This window comes from Thunnus maccoyii, chromosome 6, assembly GCF_910596095.1.
Source record: "Thunnus maccoyii chromosome 6, fThuMac1.1, whole genome shotgun sequence".
Classification (NCBI taxonomy): Eukaryota; Metazoa; Chordata; class Actinopteri; order Scombriformes; family Scombridae; genus Thunnus; species Thunnus maccoyii.
Window position 1 is genome coordinate 20043049 of NC_056538.1, and position 22186 is coordinate 20065234.

Genomic DNA, 22186 nt, shown 5'->3' on the forward strand with positions numbered 1-22186 from the left:
TGCTTGCCTGGCTCTGTCCAAATGACCAAAGATAAAAAAAATCCACCCACCAGCACCTCTAAAGCTCACTAATTCACACCTCAAATCTTATTCATTTAATTCTGACAAAAACCAAAGTGTACAAACAACAGTTTACTGTTTTGTTTTGTGCTGGACAGTTTTTTGGTTCGGTGCGGTGACTTTCTGCAGTTTTTTGTGTTTAGTACAAAAACTAGAAACAGGTGGTAACAGCAAGAATGACTCTAACCAAAGAAAAAACAATCTGCCTAGCAGCATGTTTAAAGCTCACAAATTAACATGTAATATTTTGATTGTTTAATCTGTACAAAAACAAATGGCAAATTATGGTTTTACAGGGAGAGACTGTGCCAGACTATTTTTTGGCCTGGGCACAGCGACTTCCTGGAGTCTGTATCCAGTCTTTATGCTGCGCTAAGCTAACTGCCCGTTGGCTCTAGCTTCATATTTTACAGACAAAAACAAGTGTTTCATCTAACTAACGGTCAAATAAGTGTATTTTCCAAAATGACAACTATAACTTAAAGCCTCTAAAGCGGCGGTTCCCAGACCTCTCGACCCCTTAAAACGGATCAACGTCGACGGTTGTAAATTAATCTTTGGTTACCAGGGAAACCAAAAGAACAATTTCCCCTTGTTTAATGTGAATATTTTTAGCAATCTGTGGTACAACATTAAACAATTCACAAGAAAAAGGAGCGATTATCTAGAAATTATTTAATGTTTAATTTTGTGCAGTTGTTTTTTTCTTTCTGATCCTGTTAATTACATTGGGTCTCCTTGAGAACAACTGCTCTAAATACAAGCTGAGTGTGAAACCAGAACATGTTAGTCTTTATTTGCCCATCAGATGGAGCTATTGCCATTAAAGAGAATTAGACATGATGACTCTAAATAACTTGTTCTAATCAGTGATATTTAGATCCTTTATTTAAGTAAAAGTACCAATACACTAATGTAGAAATACTCCATTACAAATAAAAGTCCTGCATGAAATATCCTACTTAAGTAAAAGTACATAAGTATTAGTGGCAAAATGTACTTAAAGTATTATTATTAAATATTTAAAGTACTTATTACATCCCTCTGACTGATATATTGTTATATATGACATCATTAGATTGATTAATACTGAAGCATCAGTGTGTAAGCAGCATGTTACTGTTGTAGCTGCTGGAGGTGGAGCTAGTTTGAACTTCTTTATATACAATTAGCTAGTTTAGTCCAGTGGTTCCCAAACTAGGTGTTGGGCCCCTCCAAAGGGTCACCAGATAAATCTGAGGGGTTGTGAGATGATTAATGGGAGAAGAAAGAAGAAAAAACAAAGTTCTAATACATAAATCTGTTTTCAGTTTTTGGACTTTTTCTCTAATCTTTGATTTTTGGTGAGATATTGGATCATTTGAACATTTGTTTAAATGAAACCATGTGAGAAGTTTAGAGGGAAAAATCACTATTTGGCATAAAATTAAATACTCAAGTAAAGTAAAAGTACCTCAGAGTTGTACTTAAGTACAGTAAATGAGTAAATATACTTTGTTACTTTCCACTACTGGTTTTTATTTACATCAAGTTACAACTGAAGCCCAACCATGAGACCATAAATCCATCTCCAAACAGCGGTTAAGTGAGTTACATCTCCACTAACTACCTTATTTTACAATATTGACACCAAGATTTGTAAGAGACAGATGTAACAAACATCACGCTTAAAACCATTACAACACCCCTCATGTGTCCTTATATGGGGTTTGAGATTACCAATGGAAAAAAAGACAAGTTGTATGAAAACACACACAAAGAGCCGTTCCTCCCCTGGTTTCGCTTTCAACACTAATCTGTGCTACTTTCATAGCTGTTATGTTGCTTTGCGGTCGTAGCATCCTATTATGGTAAGATGGGGAGTCCCTACTCATGTGGGGACTCCCGTGGGTGTTGTAAGCAGGCAACAGGAGAAAAACATATACCTGGCACCTGTAAACAGAAAAGATTCAACCTTATATAGAAACAAGCAGTGTGGAATTACCCTCATACGTCGCACGATTACCAAATGGTTAAATATTCATAACCACACTTTTGAAACTAGCAAAGTGCTAAATTTGGTTATTTTTCTCTGTTGGCCTCAGGGGAACATCTGGCTGGTTGATCTTAGCTTAATGAAGCTGAAAATTTAAAAATGTTTGACCTCATTTTTTTTCCACTTTGTATTTAATCAGATTAGTTACCAGCCATAACCATGTGTGACCTTTTTGAACTGCTCTCTCCTTTTACTGTAAGATCATTTATCCCCCCACATCTCTGTTTGTCTTGTGCAAATATTTATTATAGTCGATGCTTTTCAGTCCTGATAAATCCCCCTTCAGTCCACCTTTGGACAAATTGATTATTTTTCATAGAGTATTGTTTACAGTCAAGTGTAGAAAAAGTTGCCCCGGTTTCCTAGAAGTTACTAGTACCTGTAAAAAAGAAAAAGAAAGAAAATTTTGCTAAGAACTTGCCACTTTTCAAGCCTCCTGCACAATTTGTCTAAAAAAATGTCTTAAATTTCTTAATTTGATCTTAAAAATGTCCTCAGACAGTATTTAAATTTTAAATCTTTATCTGCAGACACTTTGTTAACTGTCGTTATGTTTGCCTGCTGCATACAGTTGTGTTCAAAATAATAGCAGTCCCACTGTTAGAGTTTCAACTTCTACACTGAAAGTAAGTTTCTAGAACGTTTAGTAAAGGTATAGAAAACCAACAGACCCAACAGGCATGACGTGCATGCTGCTGATTCTGTGAAACTGAATCGTTTACTGAAAGGGGCGTGTTCAAAAAAAAAAGCAGTGCCGAGTTCAATTAGTGAGGTCATTGATTATGTGAAAAAAATAGGTGTTTAACAGGTGGCCCTTATTTAAGGATCAAGGCAACTGACACTGCATATGCTGGCTGTGCATTTGTGCTTGAAAAACAGAGTAATATGGGTCGTTCAAGACACTGTTCAGAAGAAGAGCGTTCTTTAATTAAGAAATTAATAAAAGAGGGGAAAACCTATAATGAAGTGCAGAAAATGATAGGCTGTTCAGCTAAAATGATATCAAACGCTTTAAAATGGCAGCCAAAACCAGAAAGGCGAGGAAGAAAAAGAAAAACAACTATTGGAATGGATCGGAGAATAACCAAAATGGCAAAGGCTCAGCCAATGATCAGCTCCAGGAGGATCAAAGAAGATCTAAGATTGCCTGTGAGTACTGTAACAATCAGACGACGTCTATGTGAAGCCAAGCTACCAGCAAGAAGCCCCCGCAGAGTCCCATTGTTAAAAAAAATACATGTGCTGAAGCGGTTACAATTTGCCAAAGTACACACTGACTGGCCTAAAAAGAAATGGCGTAATATTTTGTGGACTGATGAGAGTAAGATTGTTCTTTTTGGGTCTAAGGGCCACAGACAGTTTGTCAGACGTCCTGCAAACATTGAATTCAAGCCACAGTACACAGTGAAGACGGTGAAGCATGGTGGTGCAAGCATCATGATATGGGGATGTTTCTCGTACTATGGTGTTGGTCCTATTTATCGCATACCAGGGATCATGGATCAGTTTGTGTACATCAGAATACTGGAAGAAGTCATGTTGCCATATGCTGAAGAGGAAATGCCCTTGAAATGGATGTTTCAACAAGACAACGACCCCAAACACACCAGCAAGCGAGCAAAATCATGGTTCCAGACAAACAGAATTCAAGTAATGGAGTGGCCAGCACAATCCCCGGACCTTAATCCCATAGAAAACTTGTGGGCTGACATAAAAAATTCTGTTCATGAGGCAAAACCAAGAAATGCAGAGGAATTGTGGAACGTAGTACAATTGTCCTGGGCTGCAATACCTGTTGACCGGTGCCAGAAGTTGGTCGACTCCATGTACCACAGATGTGAAGCAGTTATCAGAAACCGTGGTTATGCAACTAAATATTAGTTTATGATTCTCAGGAAAGTTGAATCTTCAAGCATTTCTTAGTTTATACAGTACATTTTTGAGTTTGTAAAGAAAGATGTCAACACTGCTATTTTTTTGAACATTATATTTCTTGACTTTCTGTAAAATATTATCAAATTCAATGACTTTTTCCAATTTTCTCTAATTTTCATTAAAATACAATTTATTTGAAGCATTTTGAGGTTTACTCACCTTTTTAAACACACTACTATTATTATGAACATAACTGTATATGAGAGATCAATTGTATTTTAGAGGATGTTTAAAAAGCAGAAACAACCAGTAATTGCTGTAATACAAGTCTGCATTTAACGGCAGAGGACTGTAGGGTTTGGTGATATGACTGTATGTACTGTGAGACAACATATGGTTTGTAATATGTGTTTTTATGTTTACTTTTGAGCATTTTTGTCCTTAGTTGAACAGTGACTTTGGATCACATCATTAACTGGACCACCAGGACCGACTGGATTTTTGTATGTTTTTTGCATAAACACAATGAAGCACTTTGACTTGTCAGAATTTATTTATTTGATTTATCAGCCAAAAAAAGCAGAATTCTTGTTAAGTTATTTTATCTATAAACAATGCGTCAACTGATTTCCCAGTCATTTCCGATATGTATTGATATTACACACACTAATATTAGCTACTCCTACAGGACTGCACAGTGCCAGCCTAACATTTACTAAAATATGTGTGATTTATCAGTAAGTTCTTGTGAAATAGCTGTGATTGCCTGACATAGTGGGTGTTACTCAAGTGAAAGCTCCTGTTCGATGGCAATTCATTGCAACTTTTTGTAAGCAATGCGAGTCATTGAAACTTTTTGTAAGCAACGCAACTGAAAGTCATTCTTTCCCTTTCTGAAGACACAGAGTTGAGGTTAAAAACTATACAAACCTCCTGACGAACCCACCTTCTCTCATCATTTCTATATTTAATCATTTCTTACCACAGAGGGCTCATCCAGTCAGCTCAGTATTCCCCTGAGTCTCCACAAACCGACAGACGAATTATCGTCAATCAGCAGGTACACGCCTACAGCCTGCAGTTCACACCTCATTATGTAGAGAAAAAACGTTACACAGACCAATATATTAATGCTTCATAAGATTACTATCAGAAAATAATTAACAATTAATCTGTCAGTAGAGTGATTGGTGCGACAAAGTTCAAGTACAATTTCATAAACCTGCTGGATATCATCACATTCATGGTCATAGAGTTGCTGCAGTTTTTTTTACCAGCATTCACTTGGATGCAGCCTGGACAGAGTCAAGTATTAAAGTGACTTGTTCTCGGACAAACTGTCCTTTTTCTGCCCTTTTTCTGCACAGAATCTTCACATGAACAGTCACATGGAAATAATCCTTTAAATAACGAAGATGTGGCTCAAGTTGTCTTTGACCACAGTTATTGATCTCATGGAAAACTCACTTGATTTCCATGGAGCTGGAATTACATGATCATAAACTCATAATAAGTATAGTTATATAACAACTATAACTAAAAAGTTAGGCATTTTAGGAGATGTGCTCATTCTTCTTCATGCTGAGAGTTGAGAACACTGATACCACACTGAGCTATGAGACTGGTATCGACCTTGTCATCTAACTCTGAGCAAGAAAGCTTATTTCCCAATATATCAAACTATTCCTAGATATGTATGTGGACACCACTGTCCTTCAGAGGAAAGGCTAATTTTATATACAGATAAACCTGAAAGAAAATCCTGAAGTGTGCAATACTTCCTGTTGCCGTTGACAAAGGCCAGCTGCAGCTGAATCACTGAAAATAAACCCAGAGAGGATGACCCCATGTTAAAGCTTATAGTGTGGACATGTCCAGACGTGTCCTCGCAGCAGGATATCGTGGTATCATTTCACAGGAAATGATGTGTTTATCTCTTGTGTGTGCACTAGATCAAAGCCCTTGGAAAACAGCCCGGTGTGGAGTTTCCCGGTGGCTGTGAGCCATATGTGTTTAAGTACAAGTCAACGGTGACGGGCACGTCCAGAAAAGGTAACACCTGCTCCATCCTGAAACACTACCACCATTCATGAAGTAACCAGGCGCACAGATGGACGACGGAGAATGTTAAATGCTGAAAAGACTTGTGTGTCATCATATTGTTCGATAGCTCTGCTACCATTGTTTGTTTACTGCTCGGTAAAAACAGGTTTGTTGGTGTGATTATAGATAAAAATGCAGTGATGATGACAAGAACCAAAACATTTAATCACTTGACAGCAGCAGTGGAAATTAACTAAGTCTATTAACTCAAATACTGTACTTAAGTACAATTTTGAGGTACATTTCAGGGCGAAATATTGTACTTTCTACTCCACTACATTTATAGTTACTTTTCAGATGAAGATCTGACAGAATGCATAGTATAACAAGCTTTTAAAATACAACAGATTGTTAAAGATGAAACCAGTGGTTTCCAACCTTTTTGGCTTTTGACGTCTTGCAGTGTTTAGTCAGGGTCACATTTCAGATGTCTATGAGTTGTTAACAGCTCCACCAAAGATTGATTTTTCCTTCTAAACTTCTCCCATGGTTTCATTTAAGCAACTGTTCAAGTGATCCAATGTTTCACCAAAAATCAAAGATAAGGGAAAAAAATTACAAAAACTAAAAGCAGAACTTTGTTTTTTCTTCTTTCCTCTACTACTAATCATTTCACGACCCCTCATATTTATCTGGTGACCCTTTAGACGGGCCGGACCCTTAGGTTGGGAAATACTGGACTAATCCAATAATATATCAGTCAGAGTGAAACAAGTACTTTTACTTTAATACTTTAAGCACTTTTGGCTGCTAATACTTGTGCTTTGCTTAAGTAGGATTTTTTATGCAGGACTTTTACTTGTAATGGAGTATTTTTACATTAGTGTATTGGTACTTTTACTTAAGTAAAGGATCTGAATACTTCTTCCACCAGAGAAATAATCAGCAACTATTTTGATAATATAGGTCATTTAGTAAGCAGAAATGTCATTCACTGGATACAGCTTCTCACATGTGAGGATTTGCTAGTTTTTGTCTGTTTTATATCATTTTAAAGTGTATATATTTGGAATTTGGACTGTTGGTCAGACAAAACAAGCACTTTGAAGATGTCCTTTTAGGGTCTTGGAACTTGTGACGGACATTTTTCTCTACTTCCTGAAATTTTATAGACTTACTTCATGGATTGACTAAGAAATAATAGTTTAATCAAAAGTCATTAAAACAACTTTATTTGAAAGTTGGTGAGAGTAAATACACCATGAAGAGAAATGGGGCGTTGAGCGTTGGTGTTAATTTTCCCATATGTCTCAATATGTAAAATTTCCTAAAGGGGTATTACAAGTTTCCCAATACACATTACAAAACAGTGTCTGACTCAGCAGAGGCCACACAAACTGAACTATTATGAAGAGGAAAGAAGAAATGGAGAATTTTTCTCAGCCAGGATTACTGTAAGAAATGATGGCCAAGTTTTTGAGAGGAAAAAAGGCATTGTTGCTCATGCAAGGTCAAGACACTGTGACTAAGCGAACTACAAGGTGTCCAATAACCACAAACAAGGAAGGAGCCTGGAGCGTTTCTCTCCAATTTGTTGGGCAAACAAGTCATTCAAGATTCTCTTGTGAGTTTTCAGATGTGAAAAGTACTAAACCATCTACATGCCAAGTTTCATTGTTTTTATAAGTGATAGTGCAGGTTAGGAATGTGTGTAGGCGGGTCACATTAAAAAGCGTCCCTTTAGTCACTCTGCAATCTTGCTTCTTTTGACGTCCAACAGGTCGTAACAAAAGCAGAAGTCAGTACCAGGTAAAATAATAACGTGACAAAAATAACTTGGACTGACATTGACATTTTATTTTTTATTTTTGACATATTTACACCACAGTGCTACAGCGAGGGGGCAGAGCTGTGACAAGCAGCGAGACGAGATCTGCTTGCTTAGCACAAGAGTGAAACTGCAGAACAAAGGGAACTGACACACACAGCACTATGGCTACAAGAAGGACTGGTTTCTATTGCATTTAAGTTGATTAAATATTAAACACTAATAACACACAAGAGCAAAGGTGAAACTACTCAGATTAAAACTACTTGAGATTTTTTTTTTTGTTTTAAAAACTATAATCCATTAACTACTGCTGACAACTTCTAGTAGGGAGTCAGGTCGTCTTCCCAGAATCACACTGAAGCAAACAAAACAAGCCTACAGTACGTTACTGCCATTTTAGTTTTACTTCACAAATGATTTACTATAATACACAGCACTTTATGGAGGGTTACAGACTGTTTCTTGGTTGAAGTTCATCAGTTCTCTTTTAAAGCTACATGATGAATGTGAGTCACCTTCTAATGATCTGTAAGCCTTAAGATTAATGCTAGCAGCATTTACGGGCAAATAGTAAGGAATGTTAACCCGCTCCTGTTTGCTAAAGCCTTGACCAGCAAGGCTGTCAGACAAAGATATTGGGGATTGACACAACTCTCATGTCTGTATGGTAAATATGACACTGGCACCAGCGTCCAAAGGCAACAAAATCCACCTACCAGCACCTCTAAAGCTTGCTAATTAACAATATCTTGTTTGTTCCATTGTATAAAAACCCAAGTGTTTGCTTGCTGTTGTTGTTTTACAGGGAGTCATGTGCCAGACTATTTCTTGGTTGAAATCAGTGACAACAAGTCACTGCTCCAGGTTGCAGCTTCATATTTAGCATACAGACATGAGAGTGATATCATCTAATTGTCAGCAAGAAAGTGGAAAAAAGCGCACGTCTCACACTGTCAAACTGTTCCTTTCATGTGGACAGAAAGAGTGCGTAACTGTGCTACATGATCCTGACCATCACGTCCTCATAGCTCCTCTTCCGTCTTCACGTGGACCACGTTGGAGGGGCAGTCCTGTGGCTCTGACTGTGGCTGAGTCTGGTTCTCAGTGACAAGCCTGTTGAACTGCACGTCGCTGAAATGGGAAAAGTCCGGCTGGTACACACCAAAGTTCTGGTTTAAGTTCACATCCATGTTGGCAAACGAGGAGTTGAGGTCGGCCCCCAGCTCAAAGCCGGTGGGCATCGACGAGGTGAAGTTCGGGTCGGAAAACATTTCCCATAATGCAGGCATTTCTATCAACTGATTAAGGAGGTCATCAGTGCTCATGTTAGGGTCCTGGGGCTCGTTGTAACACATTTCCCCCAAAGCGGAGGCCGTAGTCGGGGCAGCACAGAGCCTCTCGTCTGGCATCATGGTTTGAGCCTGCGGGAAGTGGAAGGGCTGCTCTGCTGCAGGTGCTCTCTCTGCTGCACGAGAAGAAAAGGATTGTGTTACTGAGGAAATAAATACATGTCACATATATGATGAGAAGTCCGTTATCAGGTAATGGACTTGGATCATGACATGCAATTTTTTTGTTAAAAAAAATGATTTAAAGATTATTTCAATACTTTTGTGCATCATAAGGGATGTGCTTTGCAATTTTGATGATGGTGTAAGAACAAAATGTATGTTTGCATGGCAAGAAAATCCATGTAACATGCAAGATATTGACATTAATATACAGTAGAAACATCGCTGTAACTGTTCATTGTGACTGTACCTTTCTGTACAGTTTATACTTTGCTTAAAACCTGGAACATTATAACTGGTTTATAACGGCACTTCATCGCTGTCCATACAAGTTATTTATGGAAAAAGATTTTCTCCTCTTAGACCTTTTTCACGGCAGACATTTTGAAGCACAAGTACAACTGATAATGTTAATGACGGCTCTGTTCAATTCACAGGCACAATAACTGGTGTATAATACAACCATAATTAATGTTATTATTTACACTTATGCATTTCCTGTATGACAACTCAATGTTTGTTGTAAAAAGAAGGCCTGTTAATACATGCAGTCATTGCATCAGTTTACCTCCTAACTGCCTAAACACATACCAGCAAAAGTAAAAAAAGAAGACAGTGAATGAAAGAAAGGTAAAGAGGTCCAAGCCTCACCTGTGGCACAAGGTTTGTCTCTAAAGCTGATGTCCGACTTTATCTTTCTCTTCCGCTTCACCTCATATGGATCTGAGATTGTAAAAGTTCAGAAATATTTAAATTAACTTCTTGTTATGGTTCATAGCCTTAAAATTATTAGCTGTAATTATTCTTTACATTTAATAACATGTACATTTCAGTCATTTAGCAGACACTGTCATCAAGAGTGATGACAGGCTCAGAGCTACAGTCGAGTCCTGACTCACCTGGGTTGTGTGGCAGGTACGTGAAGGGGACCGGCTCGCTTGTCATCTGGTCTGAGAGACGACGCAGGTAGACGTTGACATCGACCTCCTCTGTGATGTCCTGGTCCTGGTAGGGAGGAGTCTTGAACACAATGGCGATCTGTCGGTGCACATCTGTCTGGGCAAACTCTCCGTTTGCTTTCCACTGCCCTCGTCGGAAAATGATCTCTATGTCATCTGTGGATCAGCAACAACACAGAAAGTCGCTGTGATCAAGACGCAATCATAAATTGCCGAAGCTGATGAGAGAATAAAGAATTATTTTTCTATCCTAATTTCAATTTTGAATGACAAGTTCAAGTGTTGTCGAATGTACCTGCCGTTTATATCTTAATTTATTATAGCCATACCAAATATTGTGTCAACTTTCACAGAATGCAACAGCGAGGAAATCACATTTCAACATCTGAGCTTATGGATAAAACAAGATTTGCTCTTTAAATGGGTGGACAAAATAACAGAAACACCTTTTCTACAGAAAGCCTGACGAAAATACCAAATAGCTGAAGCTCAAAATTATTTTTGTCGCACCAGACAGCAACTACTGGAAATCACAGTCACAATTGTTGAGCAGTGGTTGCCTAAAGGTTAGAGAAGTGAGCTTGGCCCTCCCTCATTACTACCACTGAGGTGCCCCTGAGCAACTTGACTACTAGTTTTGCAAAATAACAAGTTTTACAAATGAGTTTTCAAGCGCAGCACAAAAAAAAGTTAAAGCTGTGGAAAGAGCCAAAAGAGTTGGTAATTTATTGCTCTCAAACAGCAAGAATATAAAAAGGACATATGATGCGCAAAACACAGGAAATCAGCCTCAGCAAAGACAAACAACAAGCAGTCAATGACTAAAACTCCCTTGTGATATCTGCACTGATAAAAATAACATTACAAACAAAAGTCAACAGAAACTAAACAAAATTTTCTGTTTCCTGAAAAAATCCAGCCCACAGTGACTCAAGAAATCATTTGATGTTGGCTGTAAAGTAGCTGACTGACCTTCCTTCACTGAGTCTACAACATGAATCCTTCCTACACTTGACTTTGCCAGTTAACAATACACAGTAAAAATACCCCAAATCCAATAAAGCCAGTTTCTAAATACAGCTGAGATTAAAGAGAGACCATTAAAAGTTTTGTGTCTAGTTTTATATGCAAAATACCTAATTTTATTAATCCTTAAAAAGATTTGGAAGTTTAGACGTCTTGAATAATTCTCAGCCAGATGTTTCCTAGACGTAAATCCTGTAAAGATGTACTCAACTTTCTGAAGCTTCCTTTGTTCACCCTCTGTATATTTTCTACACGGGCAGCAGAACAGACACAAATAAAACTCCACCGACTGATGTTTTATCTCTCTCACCTTTCTGTACTTTGTCACATAACATGTAGATCTCTGTCTTGCCAATGCAGGAACCTCTGTTCTGGTTCAAACAGCTGATCTTCAGCTGTGATGTAGTTGTGGCCTCTGTGAAAGACATACAAGCAAACATGTGAGAATCAGGAAATACATCAACATATTTCTACTGTACTGTGGTCTACAGTCGTTAAGCGTGTGTGTGTGTTTGTGAGTCTTACTCTTGTCGTAGATCGGGTTGGACACCACTGGGTTGAGACAGTCTTTCCTGCCGTCCTCCCAGTCCAGCTCACACTGGAAACACAGACGCACCACATTCATGTCCATGTCTTCAATGCCCTTTGAGTGACCAGCTGAGGGACAAAAAGACACAAAATTATGATGTCTGCCATGAGGAGTCACAACAAACTGCATCATCCATTGTTATTAGACAGATCAATATATAGAAAAAAATTAAGCAATATAAACATTGTTGACGTGTGTGTGTCTCGTCCTACTTTGAAAAGGGTCGATATTCTGGCTTCTTCTCTTCTGAAGTGAAACGTCCAGCTCTTTCCTCCTCACACACTGGATACCGAGGTTAGAGAAGCTGTTGAAACACATTTTTGTCAGTACGATGATATGAGATGATCAGGAATACATGTTCAGTGGTGGAATAAAGAGAAAGACGAAGAGAAAAAAGAAAAGAGGAAATGTATTTTCTAAAAAAAAAAAAAAAAAAAAAAAATGTGACAAGAGATAAAAACAGTATGTGCACCTGTGACGTCGGTTGCTGTGAGGGTTCATTGTCACCATGCAGATTCCCGAACCGTTCGGGCAGTCTTTACCCACGAGGCAGTGGGGGTGAGGCCGATGTGGAGGATCCTTGGTCACCAAGGAAACGGTGACTGTGACCTTCTTTATGTGGTCGATGGGACCCTGAATCTGAAAGAGAGAAAACAGGACAGGAGGGTTAAAGAGAAGTTTACAAGGCAACAGTGAACATATCACACGTGATGTAGGCCTAAATTATGTTGCAGCACACTCTAAGCATGTCTTTTTTCTGATATATATTTATATACACAGAGAACAAAGAAAAAGAAATGCAAAAATGAGAACATTTGACATTCAAAATATTAAAATATGCAAAAGATTCTGCCTGAGGAAGAGCAGCAAGTTTTAAACACATTGCAAACTGTTGATCCAAGCCTTTTGTGTGTTCTTCATGTTATTAAGTGCCATTATTTGTGCATATATTTAGCATAGTAATATTTCTCACGTCTCCTTTTTACTGTGTATTATCATTGACACGTTTGGGAAGCCTTTTTCAACCATTTCCTTAATAGATAACAATCATTTCAGGAGCAGCATTTTTAAAAACTCCAGTGTCAGAGGTACCAATTTCATCAAGAGGAATAAAAAGTCGGGAAAAGGCAAACCTGTCAAAATGAATACCATTATATTAACTTGATCTTAAGCAAGAGTTCACTAAATAACTGCATTCAAATTACACAAAAAGTAGAACATCAACATCTCTGCAACTCTCGATTGTCTTCTTCAATGTGTGAAAGTGGTTACATAAGGTGAAGATGAGTGTGTAAGAATGTTTGTTAGTGGGTGGGGCGGGGATAAACCGCCCGTCTTTGACCACACTTGAGCTTGGATTTGTGGGGACTTTCTGATTGACTCTTTCAACCCACATCCTTCCAGCTCCACCCTTTTACACCACTCGACATAGGGGGTTCAAGTGTGCACACCACATACGATCAAACAGTTAGTAAAAACCCCATTTCAGGTCCAAGACGAAAACTGAATTTAACTGTATAGAGTCTGACGTGATTATCTCTACCTCAATCGCAGGCTGAGTCTTGTTGGTTTCTGTGCCGGACGCCCCCAGGATGCTGCCGGCTGACCGTCCCTCACACTCATAGCGAAATCTCATGCCTCTTTCTTTGGGCTCTTCCACCACCACCAGTTTGGGCTTCTCCAGAACCCGCTCCAGCATATCCGTCTCACCCTGGCCTTGAGAGGAGACGCCACCGGAGTTCCTGGAGGCCAGCAAACACGAGGAGCCACGACCGCGGCGAGGGGAGCTGGCATGAGAGGAGGCTCCTCGGGAAGGATGAGCCATTTCCCTGGGAGTGCACGTCTGCTGCGGCAGCTGGGGGAAGGTGCACGTTGGCTGTGGGGGAAAAAAACATAACAAATTGACATTATTTAACCTTTATTTAACCAGGTAGAGACCTGGCCAAGACAGACGCAGAAAAAGTTGCAAACAAAACAAAACAAAAAGCTAAAATAGACGAGTTTACAATGGTCTTGAATTCTACCAAAAATAGTTAAGATAGATAGATAGATAGATAGATAGATAGATAGATAGATAGATAGATAGATAGATAGAATTTAGAGCTGCAATGATTAGTCAATTAATCAATTAGTCAATCAACAGAAAATTCATCAGCAACTATTTTGATAAGTGATTCATCGTTTTGAGACATTTTCTTTAGGAAATTCTGTGATTCCAGCTTCTACAGTGTTATTTCTGGTATATTTAGTCTTCTATGATAATAAACTGACTATCGTTGGGGTTGGTTGGGACAAAACAAAACATTTGAGGACGTCATCTTGGGGTTTGAGAAACAGTTATGAACATTTTTTACCGTTTTCTGACATTTTATAGACCAAACGATTTATCGATTTATCGTGAAAATAATCATCAGATTAATTGATAATGAATAATAATGATTAGTTGCAGCCCTGATTTATTTTGTTTTGTAGACAGAGCAGAAAACATGAAGACTTTCTTTCTCGTCTCTGCCCATATATCTTCTGATCTGGGATGAACTCTGGGAAATAAATTTGAGAATGGCTTTAGAAATAAAAACATACCAATTACTCATTTGTCGTATGGACACAGATGGTCAACCAACTCTGGAATACAAAGTACAATGATGTGTGAGTAGTTTTAGGTTTTGATAAACAGAGTCCAAAACCACAACAAATCACCATAATCAAGAACTGGTATAAAAATGTGGCATTAGGGCTGCAACTAAGGATTATTTTCATTATCAATTAATCACTTTGTCTATAAAATGACTGAAAATAGTGAAAATGCCTGTTATATTTTCCAAGAGTCCAAGGTGACATCTTTAAACATCTTATTTTGTCTGAGCAACAGTCCAAAACCCAAAGATATCCTGTTGACTATCATGTATGACAAAGAAAAGCACAAAATCATCACATTTGAGAAGCTAAAAGCAACAAATATATCACCATATTTGCTTAAAAATGACTAAAACAATGATTCAATAACCAAAATAGTTGCTGATTAATTGTCTGTCGACTGATTAATCGACTAATCATTGCAGCTCGTGATGGCAGCGACCAGCCTTCACCTCCCTTCAACAGAGAAAACAGGACTTGTGTCTGAAATTTAAAAAAAAACTAACTACATGCTGCTCAAAACAAGGACGTAAATCAAACTCGATGTTTGTAACAGGTAACAACAACCTGAGCTGTAACGTCCACAATGTCGATAGAATTCCTCTTAACATGAGAAACCAACATCAACTTAGTTTTATCTGAGCTGAGCGTAAGTTTGAGTTGAATAAGCTGCCAAATATTAGAAGTATTTTACAGGAAGCCAGATGTCTGTCATCTACTGAAGCTGCATCATAGCTACAGCTACATACATGTGCTTTCTATCAGCAGATGGAGTTAAACTCATGCTGTCTGACTCCTCCTCTTGCATTCTGGTGTCTTATTTGTTCCGTTACACCACAGACCACCAGCTTTTCCGCTCCCACTCACACACACACACACACGGTTTGATACTTCTCTCTCTCTCTCACTCTCTGGGCGCTGCTTTTACTTTCTCTCTCTGCTACGCTGCCTGTCATCAGTATGTGTGAAGTTAGGCCTCGGATGGCCTGAATTGTGGTGTAAAAGAAAGCAGAAAATCACAAGCTACGTGTAAACATCACGAAACACACGGAAGTTTTAATGATCTATCTTTAGCATGAAGTCAGATAAATAATCAAACCTGCAGGGGGACAAAGAAGTAAAGAAGTTGATCCCTTTTGCCACCGGTGAAGCAGTAAAAGCTGAGAGCTCAGTAAAGCGTTGCTGCAGAGATGCCTCTGAATGAGATCATGTTTCACTATATCCTGTCGAGCCACAGATGTCTGTTGTCAAAGTGATGGTGCGTGTCAGTGTGTGTGCCAGCGAGCGTGTTAGCCGGGGCATACCTGTTAGCCTTAAAAACACTGAAGCTAAACAAAAGGCTTGGCAGAGTCAGAGCCAGCGAACAGGAAATAGGAAGTCAGCTCAACCTGATGTGGATCGACCAATCGGAGGAGCGGCGCAGGGTGAAGAATGCGACCTTTCACCCCCGGTGGGTTTGGCTAGTAAACAGAAAGGATGGCAAACTGAAAGTGGGAGTCAGATTACAGTTTCTCCAAGTCGTCCACAGCCACTCCTCCCTCCTCTCTCTCTCTCTCTCTCTCTCTCTCTCTCTCTCTCTCTCTCTCTCTCTCTCAAGCATGATGATGTAGTCTGCCTCTCTCACAGGCCACAAAGACTCCTCGAACAAACTGTATTTACACACAGAAAACCTCAAATTCAGGGCGTTGTTATAACCTCACACACTGTCACACACGGTTGCACACGTTATCACCTGTGTGTGCAGGCCACGGCGTCACTGCAGCCTTATCAGATTACAACACGTCTGATCTCCCCGCTGTCTGTAAACCACGTGGTTTATGGTAAGAGCCTGACCGGCCTGACTGCTCTGTGCAGAAACAAACATCGAACACACACTGCAGCTTCTTCCACCAGCTTTCAATCCTTTATAAACCTTTATGTGGAAGTTGCAGCCGCCTTTTTTTTTTACATCCTAACAGAAACTGTAGCTTCCTCTGCCGTCGAGTTTAACACTAACAAGCTTTCAGTTGCCACATATCACATCTATCCACAGCTTTTATCCCACTTTTATTTGTGATTTAGTGGATTGAGTTGCTATTTTTTTCCCCTCAATTATCTAAGAGGTGATAATAGCTTTGAGTCTTTGTGTTTTTTGTTGTTTTATCTCAGTGTTTGTGTTATTTACTGTTGAGTGTGGATGTAATGGATGTGTACTTGTTGTTATTGAAGGATTGTAAACATATTTATGCTACTGTTCCATTAAAATACAAACAAACAAACATGAAGGTGATTATGTGGCCACATTTTAACATGTAAAATGTAGGAATTTCATTAATATTCAAAATGTATTCTGCATTCAGTCTTGAGATAAAAGCTAAAAAAGCAGCTAAAAGCAGCTAACACTATATAAACAACTGTAATACAAAACCATTAAAGGGACACTAAAGTGTTGCACTTTCATACAAATGGGGGACTATGGGATTATTTTCATTATCGATTAATCTGCAGAATATTTTTTCAATTAATACAATTTTAGTTTCGTCAATAAAATGTCAGAAAATAGTGATAATTCCCTTTATATTTTCCTACAGCCCAAGTTGATGTCAGACCAGCAGCCCAAAACCAAAAAACATTCAGTTTACAATAAAAATCTCACATTTGAGAATCTGAAGCAAGCAAAAAATAACTAAAGCGATTATTTGATTATCAAAATAGTTGCCTGTTAATTCTCTGTCAGTCGACTAATTATTGCAGCTCTACATGCAAGAGACAGTTTCTTAAAAGAATGGTCAAACTCGGTGCAGCAGGATCTGCTCTTCCCACAATGCAACTCCACGATCTCCATGGCCAAAATGACCTCAGTGATATCACTCGAGTGTTTTTCTCAGACTTGACAAAGCTCCTCCAGAGCTACAGAAGACAATATGCAGCTGTTTTCACAAGCTGATACAAAGAAAAATTGACTCTGACATGAAAGATTTATAGGATTGAAATCTCATCCGAGTTTCTTTATCCTGTTTGCCCCCCGAAAAACGGCCACTCTCTTCACTGGAAAAACACAATCTCACTCCAGAAGCACACACAACCCACACCTGAAAGAAACAACTCCATGCACCCCCCCCTCCGGGTGTTGCCAACAGTCAGTCAGGCAAATACAGGAAACCGCTAACTGAGGTAGAAACCAGACGAGATAGACAGACAGACCAAAAAACAACACAAATGACTATGTTGATACAAATACAGTACAACCAAGAATGTTTTTGGACACACCCACCTGACACGCAGTGCCTCGTGCCACCAGCACGGGCTGGGACGATGGCGATGAGCTCTGTGTGAGCATCTCGTGGTCCTGGCGTAGGAGGTCTACAGGAGGAGGAGGAGGCCTAGGGAGGGAGGCGCCCAACCAATCACTGTCCTCTATGATGATTTCTTGGATGAGGTCTGTGAATAAAATATTGATAGTGTGAGTCAGACGGCAAACTAAGTGAAGAAATACTGGCTGAGGAGATTATTTCAGTTCAAATGTTGTGACTGATTCATCATCATGTTGCTAATGAAACAGTAAAAGTTAGTGAAACTGCAACTAACATCTAAATGATCGTAATAAAAAGATATAAAACTGTAAAACTACAGCTGTAAATATGATAGCAAAGGTCGAGTTTTTATGTGGTTTCTACAGGTGATAAATGGGATTTCTCTGATAACCTCTGACGTTTGTTTATTTCTGGTTTTCCAACAGCGTTTTTAGAAACAAAGGCCACTTCCACAAACATCGTTCAACATTTTTATGAATAAAAAAAAACATGAACCCTCAGGGGGAGAAATAGCAGAGGCGCTATTGCACTCAGTAAATGCCACATATTTCATGAGTGTGACTAATGTTTAGGCCTCCACTTAATAACTACGTAGATCACGAGATCCAGTGATGAGTATTTCTGTATTTATTCTAGATCAGTTTTATGCTTAATGTCACAGTTAAGTATTGTGTAATAAGTCTTTACCTTTTTGCTTGTATACACTGGATTTAAAATTGTAATTTCCTTCACATAGTCCTTTATTTTCTTTATCAGAACACCTTGCAGTGCATTATTGTGTTGATATGATAATGACCAAGGAAAATAAAACATATATTTTATTGTAACGTTACTTTGCAGTCAGTTGAATTCATGGTTACTGTGAAGAGTGACCTTGTAGTGGTTCACTGGTGTTGTTGCTATGGTTACCATCAGCTCACACGTGCTGATTTAGACCTGTGGTTGACATCTGCTATATGTGACACCCAAAACTATTATTTTCTGCAGCCATGATGTAGAAAATATGAACAATAATTTTGACAATTATTTATTGACGATTAATTAATCGTTTAAGTCGTTTTCAAGCAGCCGTGGTATCGCTACTGTCGGTTGACGCGGCTCTGAATTTTCAGGATTATGGGACACTGTGTGAACAGGTAAAATATTATTTCCTGTGTGCAGTATGTTGCGCTGGAGATCACATATTGGAAATTGTGTATACATTTGATGAACTATGTGTAATTTAGGCTTCACTTCCTGTTGCCAGTAGGTGGTGTTTCACAAGTGAGTTGTTAATGCGATATATTTACTGTAGGTTGCCTGACATGGATATACATTTTCATGAATACTGGACATTGCATTGAGGAGTTAAATATCACTTCCTATGCAGCTGAACACATGTGGACACAGTGGTTTTCTACTAACATTGATATCAGCTGTACACATTTTCACCTCTCTACTGTTTAAACTGATCCTGTAAAGACAAATGTGTACATTAGATGCCTTTTCAATCAGTTGTCGAGTAAACACCAGCCTGTACAAACACAAATGACCTGCAGCTTCCTCTTTCATAACAAAACATGCAAATTGTTGAGCTTGCCACAATAACAGCGTTCCATGAAAACTCAAGAGTTTCACAATAAAACAGTGTGAAGCTCTTCAGATTTCCCTGAACAAAGTTGAGATGATCTGGTTGACCTGCTTAAAAGTACAGCACCTGTAACGTCCTGTTGCCAGCAGGTCATGCTATGACTCGTTATTGACATGTAGTGTTCAGACCAAGCCTCCAGGGGCAGCACCAGGCTTTGAAGCCAATTTGACATAATGGCCAAACCATGGAATTACAACTTCCAGGTCCGATAGGGGCCCAAAAAGAATTTTTCCTGCACACAATCATGGGAAAAGGAGCGTCTGTAAAATGGCAGATACATTTTTTTGAGTGTCACAACCCCCGTAAAATGACTCGTTCCACTATTAGAATTTGATCCTTTTGGTCCGATCACATTTTGAAAGTCTAAAAGAGCCGCATGATTGAATTGTTTTATCCCCATTCAAGTTAGCCGGAAGGATAAACTGGAAGTTAGCCATCTCAGTTGGAGTCTCTAGTGAGCATGTTCTATGGGCCGCGGTATGTTTTCATCCAGGTAATTTCTTTGCAGTGGGAAGTAGCTTTTTTGGCTTCATGCGCCACTGAGCAACTTTCCTAGGAATTTTCTATTTCATGGCCGAACATGGAAAGTGACCGGCACAAAATGTCAAGGGCATTCCATGAAAACTCAAACGCTTCGCAATTTAGCATCGCAAAGGTCTTTAGATGACACCGACCAAATTTTAAGTCGCTATGGTTAATTCTCTAAGAGGAGTTTGTTTAAGTACAATGCCTGTAAATTTGCCTGTAAATGGCAAAACTGTGCAAAAATTCAAGTAGGTCTATCTGCAGACTCACTGTATCTACACAATACACCCACTTTACTACACGACACACCCGATCGATTAGGTTTAGGCATGAGCGGTGACATGGTTAGGGTTTGGGGTTTGGGGGGCGTGTCATGTAGTAAAGTGGGTGTGTCATGTAGGTCTGCAAGACTGCAGATAGACCCTAAAAAATATATATTGTATTTATATCACTGGATTCAGCTTCACATATATGAATATGTACTGTTTTTTAGTCTTCAATGATTAAAGTCTTATTAATTTATCTGGATTTTGAACTGCTATTGCAATGACTGCAAGCTCTTTTATTATGTAAATTTGGGCTTCAGGAAAATGTGATGGTCATTTTATTATTTTCTGACATTTCTAGACCAGATATACAGACTATTAATCAAGAAAATAATCGGCAGATTAATTAATAATGAAAATGCGTTTTAGTTAGCTGCAATCTTAAATGCAATTCGCTGTTCTTTGTTTTGTTTTTGAGAATGTTAAATGAGTTTTGCATCTCTGGACCACCATACTAACCTAAAGCTTTGTGTGACATACCAAAACACGAGATAAGGAAGCAGGAATACACATGATGGTCTACTTCTGCTTCTGCACCAGGTCACACCAAGTCACACTTTGAAATAGTAGTTTTACATCCCACATAACTGCATGTTTATCTACAGCAAAAGGTAACAAAAGCAAAACAAAACTGTACACTCACCAAAGTCTGGCAGCTCCCGCTCTGCAAGGACAAACAGGAAGCAGACTGTTAGTGAGCACAGGATACAAATAGAGCTGTGGTGGTAAAAATGTTGAACCAGTTTTCACGGTGAAGCAGTGACAGTGAGATCCGGGTGGGAGTGCTCTGAGCACGGGGATGGGTGTTGGCTCCTCCGCGCTGACAGATCACATGCTTGCAGTGATGTCAGCTCTCTCTCTCTGGCTCTCTAACACACACACACGCACGCACATACAGAAACACACACAAATTCCTGAAAATTAACACTCAAAACCTACCAGAGGGACCCTTGGAAATGTCAACGCCTTTCATCGCATGCGAGGAGTCCTTCAAAACCATTAATTTCGCCGTCGAACCGTAAAAATCCCGGTATTCTCCTTACTTTCTCGGTTAAAACGTCTTTCTCTCTTCAGCCCAAACTTCTGTAAAAAGTCTTCAGAGTGGACAGCAGCTCTGCGTGTGTGCGCTGACCCTTGTGGAGGCGTTACACTGAGATGAAGCCATGTGTTAAATGGTGTCTGAACCGTAGTTTGCCTTAGTTTTGTGTTTCCGCAAGCAGCCTCGCGCTGATTGGCTGGCTGGGTGTGTGGAAATCCCCTCAACGTCACGTCACCTCCATAACGGGAAACCCCCACCGAGGCGGCAGGTACACGGCGGCCGCCTGATTACCTTTATGTCATGTTTCACTCATTTGAATATTCATCATCTTCATCCCAGAAAAAGAAAAATCGTGACCCAAGAAGGAGATTTTTTCCATTACATAATCTAACCGAAGAGTTTTGCTTTTAGTCTCGTGTGAAAAACTATTTCCAACTATTCAAATCTGGCTCCTTCCCTACATATACCACTTATTTATAAAATAATTAAGCCTAAACCAGCTTTTCCCAAATGGCCACATTAATGGCGTCTTTAATATTTCTCCTGGTTGCATCATACGCCTCCCCTGCTTCTAGCTGACTGAGGGAAAAGTGGAAATTCCTCATTTTTATCATGAATACTTGAAGCTGTCAAACTGCCAATAACCTCACTGAATGTTTAATACTTGCCCCCAGTCAAAAAGTGACGTATTTGATATATCTTCACCATCAACCTTTGGGGAATTTACTCAAGTCATGAGGCGCAGCGGCGACACCTGCTGGCTAGTAAGAAAACAGGCGACTTTTAAAGGAAATGGAAAGTGAAAAT

At 39.2% G+C, this 22186-nt stretch overlaps 1 protein-coding gene across 2 annotated transcripts; it reads right to left on the reverse strand.

Moving 5' to 3' along the window:
* Positions 1–7845: 7845 nt before the first annotated feature.
* relb (v-rel avian reticuloendotheliosis viral oncogene homolog B) lies at positions 7846–21571 on the reverse strand. 2 transcript variants are annotated; one of them, XM_042414290.1, is made up of 11 exons: positions 21280–21571; positions 20984–21004; positions 17820–17986; positions 13473–13805; positions 12402–12568; positions 12142–12233; positions 11866–11997; positions 11651–11755; positions 10255–10470; positions 10007–10078; positions 7846–9306 (listed from the first exon to the last, which is right to left on the reverse strand). In XM_042414290.1, the coding sequence occupies exons 1-11, from the start codon at positions 21338–21340 to the stop codon at positions 8867–8869; spliced, it is 1806 nt and encodes a 601-aa protein (XP_042270224.1). In that variant the 5' UTR covers positions 21341–21571; the 3' UTR covers positions 7846–8866. The 2 variants fall into 2 exon arrangements, with proteins under 2 accessions (XP_042270224.1, XP_042270223.1); XM_042414289.1 differs by having other exon boundaries at positions 7846–9309; positions 21280–21570.
* Positions 21572–22186: the final 615 nt, after the last annotated feature.

Coding starts and splice junctions, on each gene's coding strand:
- relb (XM_042414289.1), bottom strand. CDS start 21,340: ATGGTTTTGAAGGACTCCTCGCATGCGATGAAAGGCGTTGACATTTCC. Junction 13,806..17,819: donor CACGAGGCACTGCGTGTCAG/GTGGGTGTGTCC, acceptor TTTCCCCCACAG/CCAACGTGCACCTTCCCCCA. Junction 11,998..12,141: donor GAATATCGACCCTTTTCAAA/GTAGGACGAGAC, acceptor TTTGTCCCTCAG/CTGGTCACTCAAAGGGCATT.